The 6,036-nt window shown below is 37.2% G+C and overlaps 1 protein-coding gene and 1 pseudogene across 1 annotated transcript; one reads left to right on the top strand and one right to left on the bottom strand.

Moving 5' to 3' along the window:
- LOC107628980 (B-box zinc finger protein 24) lies at positions 277 to 3,042 on the top strand. The gene is made up of 3 exons (XM_016331634.2): positions 277 to 845; positions 1,728 to 2,036; positions 2,455 to 3,042. Exons 1-3 carry the CDS (start codon positions 663 to 665, stop codon positions 2,695 to 2,697), a joined length of 735 nt encoding a protein of 244 aa, XP_016187120.1. The 5' UTR covers positions 277 to 662; the 3' UTR covers positions 2,698 to 3,042.
- On the bottom strand, positions 4,380 to 6,026 carry LOC107634087 (annotated as a pseudogene).

Genomic DNA, 6,036 nt, shown 5'->3' with positions numbered 1-6,036 from the left:
TAATAATTAAAATTTTAAAAAATAGAAAAGTAGAAACACAGTTAAGGTTTAGGATAGAGATTAAATTTTATTTTAAGAGAAAAAAATATTTCTTAAGATGTAGTAAAAAGGAAAAATATCTAGAATCATTAGTGGCCACAAGAACTTGCTGAATTAAAGGTTAGAACTTCCATAGCCACACACATGGCAAGGGTGGCACCCCACTTGGACTTGTTTTCTTCCGTGATTTTGATTTTCATACGTAAGTATCTGATCAGAATCCTTATCTCCACATTCACACACAACACCTTCACCAACTGCTAGATTCTCCTCCAATCACTTCCTTTTCCACTTGTCCCAATAGCTTTTTTTCCACCATTAATTACCTCTATTAACACTTTTGTTACTATAATATGGTTTGGTTAGGATGAAAATATAGATAGATTGAGACATATTTGGGATAAATTTGTAAAAGAAAAGGGATAAGTATTTCAAGATACTCCCAGAAAAAAGAAGTTAACATCACTAGTTGAGAGTTGTCTTTTGTTATTGGTGGCTCCATAAAAATCCAATCTTTTTTTGTTCCGTACACATTGTTGATATTTGGATTATGCCCTTTTGTGGGTAGCATCAGATCAGAGAAGAGAAGGGAAGAAGGGAAGAAGAAAGAGGTAACAAAAACAATGAAAATTCAGTGTGATGTGTGTGAGAAAGTTCCAGCAACAGTGATCTGTTGTGCAGATGAAGCAGCTCTGTGTGCAAAATGTGATGTGGAGGTTCATAGTGCTAACAAGCTTGCAAGCAAACACCAGAGGCTTCTCCTTCAATGTCTCTCTAACAAGCTTCCAAGATGTGATATTTGCCAAGTACCCTCCTCATCTTTCTTTTCTTTTCTTTTATGTCTAAGTATATCCTTTGCTTTTTATCATGTAAAAATGTTCTTATAGAAATTCATGTGATGGATGGTTTGATCAAGCCTAGTTTGGGTTTATTTGGATTTAGAAATGAGAAGCAAATGGGAAATCTAGGTGTTTTGTTTAATAAGCTAACTGTAGAGAGATGAAAACCTTATTCAACATAAGGCCATGCAACATTTTAGTTCACATTCGATCTAAATCTTAGGATTTAATATATTAGATTTGGTGTAGTAGTCTTGAGATTACATTAAGAATCTTTTTGGGTAGATGGTATTTAAGAAAACTTCATCACATCTCAGGGTAGAGACTGCAATTTTGTAACTTATAATTTGATTCCATATTCCAGACAGCTTATACTGTCTAAAGTCTTTGATATTTCTTTATGCCTATGCAGATCTTGCATTTTTTTTTATATTAAAAGCAAAGTTTTTGAAAGAAGTTAGTTGATTTTTAAAAACATTGCAACTTTTTCATGTGAGCTTGTTAGAAAATACTACATGATTTCACATAATTTTATGCCCAACAAACTCAAGGTTAACATGTGAAATTCTTAGTGTTTGTTTGGATTTTGTTCTTGTTTTCTGTTTCTGTTTTCAGTTTTTAGGACTCTACGAAGCAGTGGTAAAACATGAAACGAAAACAGAAAACACCATCTTGATAAATAGTGTATAGTTTCTGTTGAGTGAGTGGTGAAAATGTTGCTTGACTAAATGGCATAATTAAATGGTTTTTATCCCAAATGAAAAGCTACTTGTTCATCGTGCATGATCTTGTTAACTAAAATAAATATTGCTAATTGTGTTCTCTCCGTTCTCCTACTTATAACTACAGGATAAGCCAGCTTTCATATTCTGTGTCGAAGACAGAGCACTCTTCTGTAAGGATTGCGACGAACCAATTCATTTAGCTGGCAGCCTTTCTGCGAACCACCAGCGGTTTCTCGCTACTGGAATCCGGGTGGCTTTGGGTTCTAATGACTGCTCCAAAAGTGATGAGAAAAGCCACTTGGAACCATCTAATCCAGCTGCGCAACAAGTTCCAAGGAAAGTTCCTTCTCAGCAATCGCCTAGCTTCACTCCCCCTAGCTTTTGGGCAGTTGATCAACTATTGGATTTACCAGAGTTTGGATCACCAGAGAAAGTAAGGCAGCTTTATTTTGAAATTCTAGTTGCATAGAAGAGATAGGATGATAAGAGTGATTTTGCTATATATATTAGGACATAACATTTCTTTTCATGTCCTCATAAGTTTACCTCATTTAACTTTTCATCTGGGACAATACCATGCAGTAGCCAATCATCATAATTCATGTTAACTCAACAAAAAAAGTTCTTTTAAAAGTCTTCAGTGATTGAAAATTTTTTAAATTTGAGAATTGTACTTAAACAGTGAAGAATACTGTTATTATTACAACATCTATCTAGCTGAGGGCAATGGTAAGGAAAAACAAAGTCGAATAGCCACTTAATTATGACATTCCTACAATGCTATTATTTCATGATATCAATGTTTTTCTTTTTTGGTAATTTACTGTTATTCTTTTCTTATATATGTTCAGAAACAAGCAGACGAATTTGGAGAGTTGGAATGGCTAGCAGATGTTGGTATCTTTGGTGAACAGTTTCCTCAGGAAACATTAGCTGCAGCTGAAGTTCCTCAGCTTCCTGTGTCGCACACTAGCACTCTTGCACCATACACTTTTAAAGCCACTAATAAATCTTACATGTCTAGCAAAAAGCCTAGGATCGAAGTCTTAGGTGAAATAGACGATGAGCATTTCACTGTGCCTGATCTAGGCTAAGATAAATAAACCACAACAATGGTCAGTAGTAGTGTTTTCATTAATGTGCAGTGTTAGATTTGATGACAAGTTGTATGTTCATAACGGTCATACTTCTCCGAGGAAAATAAGAGGAGATGTGTTATATGTAATCGTCGTCCCTCGCACGCCGAGCGGATTATGGTAGAGGAGAATAAGTTGGCTTGGTGTATAGGAAAAAGTTGAATATAGAGAACATTTCTCTAGTAAGAACAGAAGTATGTGTTCACATGCTTTGTGGACTGTTGGATTTTGATGAAATGCTATAATTTTAGTGTCTTGTTCATAGTAGCATAGAATTGAATTAAATTTTTTCCTTTTTCATTATGATCATTGTCCATACTATAGAGATTCTTACCCCCGTACAATACCTGTTATGGTGGTTGGTTTGGTTCTGTATGTGTGCATATGGATTTGGTTCGGTTTATATATTTCTGATAGATATAATTACAGTGCATATGATTCAAATTCAGCTTAGACAGCTATGATTGTGGTAGCATTAGGAATTGACTCACTTCAAGTATGAATTGATCATCCATAATCTTGCACAAGAAAGCACCAACAAAAAAAGATGGTAATTGCAACCAAAGACATTGGATCAATTGTAAACAAGAAAGAACAATATTGTTAGTAGGAGTTTTTCAATTTTTCGGCCCTGATATTATTAAGTCCAATTTTGTTTAAAGAGTCTTAGTTTTGCGGTTCTTCTAAGAGCATCTCCAACGGCAATCCAATGAAGGACCCGTTCTGACAAAAGTTAAAGCCCTACCATTGGAGTAATATAAATATGAGTTTCCGCACGTATTTTAAAGCAAGTAAGTCCCTCTGAGCAGGACTTTGCTTTGTTTTCATGGTAAGCAATAAAATTTTAACATGTGGCACTTAATTTAAAAAAAATTAAATAATATCGTAATAATATAACAACTAATAATGTTATATAATTATATTATTATATTAAATTAGCCGTTGCAAAACTAGCCATTGTAAAATTAGCCGTTAGAAACTAGCCGTTACTATGTTACCGTTATTATTAATAAATTAATATTTTGTTACTCTATATATACCACTTAGATACACTTCTATTCTCACACTCTCTACTACTCTTCTTCTTCTTCTTCCAAGTTTACGAAATCAAAGTTCTGCTATTATTATTTTTTTGTTTGAAAGAATGGATCCAAACCAACTCAACTCTTTCTTCAATTACTTACAAAACTTTCCTCAAATTCCAAATACCCAACAATCTCAAACCTCAAACTCTCAAGTTCCAAATCAAAACTTCACACTACCAAATACATTTCAAAATCCAAAATCTTTCTAATTTCAATTTTCAATCTCCTTATAATAATCAAGTATTTTAATTAATTAATTAAGTGAGACCACAACAGGGACTAAAGTTAGTTCCTCCTAATGGAGAAGAGAGATGCTTTGAGTTCCTATTTACTGTTTATGACGCAAAAGCTGATGTGGAGATAGTTCCCTATTGGAGATGGTCTAAGACCACCTTGATCTGTGAGGTGCGCAACAGTGGTTGGTAAACTTTTGTGGCCATAGAATTGCAGGTTTCAGCCAAAACTCATGCCGCAATTTGGCCTTTTAAGGTTACGAGGCTGTTTTTGTGTTGTGGGTCAACGGACTAATCTAAAATTTTTGGAAGAAAGAAAATGTGACGGTTATCCCAAAATACATTGATAGCTAAACAAGTCGAACAGAAAAGTGACTAAAAGAGATGTAATGGAAAGAGAATCCTTCCTATACAAGAAAAATTAAAAGACACTACTAGCACTATTATGTACCTGAAGTCTCTATGCTCCATTGATGAGCTTAAGGGCTTCATGCTCTGCAGGAAGAGCTGGAATGGCTCCCTTTTTGATAGTTGTAATTGCCCCACATGCATTTGCAAACTTGATTACGTCCCTTAACCTTGCTTCGTCCTGCAATCCACAAGGAAAACATGTCACAATCTTCAAACATAGCCAATGTCAAGTCTTATTATTATTATATAGTTAAGGGAGCTAACACTCACTTCAAGAATGGAATGATCGTCGACAATCTTGCATAGTAGAGCGCCAACAAAGGAATCACCAGCGCCAGTTGTATCTACTGTGTCAACACGAAAACCATCCACTTGTCCATGGAATTTCTGGTTTCAAATGGAACATACATTATCATTCCATTAAATTCTAAATTTTAAACCGTGGATGTGGATACTATAATTACCTTGGTGTAGTATCTGGAACCATGTTCACCAAGGGTGACAAGGAGAAGCTTCAAGTTGGGGTGCCAGAGGGAGAGGGCAGAAGCATAGTCGATCTTGTCGCTGCCGGTAAGGAACTCCAGCTCATTGTCACTCACCTTGATGACGTCAGCCTTCTCCCATATGCTCGTAGCACGTGACGAACACGTGCTCTTTTGATTCAAAGAAATAGTAGATCCATCATCCATGCGGTAGAGAGTGTCTCCCAACCCGAATGTAATTTTCTCAGAGCCATCATCAGCGTTCTATGGAATAGCAATAGCTCACAACAGCTAAACAGAGAAAAAAACACGTGATCCACCTCACCTGATATTTTTTCAACTTTCAATTTTAAGAAAAATGAATCTATCGAAAGGCTAGCGAAAAACGTTGAGCGTACCACCATAGATGATAAATCTATCGTGGACCCCACTGTATCCGACTCAGCAATATCCATTTACACTGTAGCTTCGGGATTTTAACGGAAAATGAAAAGAAAAGGTAAACTTTCCCGAGAAAGTTGACAAGAGAGAGAGGGAGAGGGAGAGATTTTTGCATACAGATCTGATGAGATCGAGATTGAGATCTTCGGGCTTGAGGAGCATATCGGCGCTGGGATTCCCATAGAACATGAACTCACACTCGCCGTCGGCGCGCAGTGTCACGAAGGCGATGCCGTCTGCGACGACGTTGTTTTCCTTGAGGATTCCGGCGAGCATGTGGCCAAACTCATCATCGCCGCGCTTGCCGACGAAGGCGGACTTGCCGACGAAGGCGGACTTGCCGCCGAGGCGAGAGACGGCGATGGCGACGTTGGCAGGAGCGCTGCCGGGTGCCTTGAGGAAGCCTGGGGCTTCGGCGAGGGAAACGCCAGAAACGGTGGGGACGAAGTCGATGAGCATCTCGCCGAAGCTTACAATGAGACCGGAACCGGTGGCTGGGAGGGCGGTGGTGGAAGCCATGGAGGGTATAGTGTGTGGAAAGTTGTGAAGTGTGGAATGAAAAAAGTGAAGAGATTATTATTAGAGGAAAATTCTGCAGTGAAGTTGATAACTAAAGTTATTAGATAAAAATTAAATCTAACAGTC

This window comes from Arachis ipaensis, chromosome B03 (genome assembly GCF_000816755.2).
Source record: "Arachis ipaensis cultivar K30076 chromosome B03, Araip1.1, whole genome shotgun sequence".
Taxonomy (NCBI): Eukaryota; Viridiplantae; Streptophyta; class Magnoliopsida; order Fabales; family Fabaceae; genus Arachis; species Arachis ipaensis.
This window is presented reverse-complemented; position numbering and strand designations above follow the sequence as displayed.

Bases quoted from the DNA above. Each gene is read 5' to 3' on its own strand.
- LOC107628980 (XM_016331634.2), top strand. From the start codon at position 663: ATGAAAATTCAGTGTGATGTGTGTGAGAAAGTTCCAGCAACAGTGATC. The intron at 846-1,727 runs GTACCCTCCTCA...TTATAACTACAG, and splicing joins CAAGATGTGATATTTGCCAA to GATAAGCCAGCTTTCATATT. The intron at 2,037-2,454 runs GTAAGGCAGCTT...ATATATGTTCAG, and splicing joins AGTTTGGATCACCAGAGAAA to AAACAAGCAGACGAATTTGG.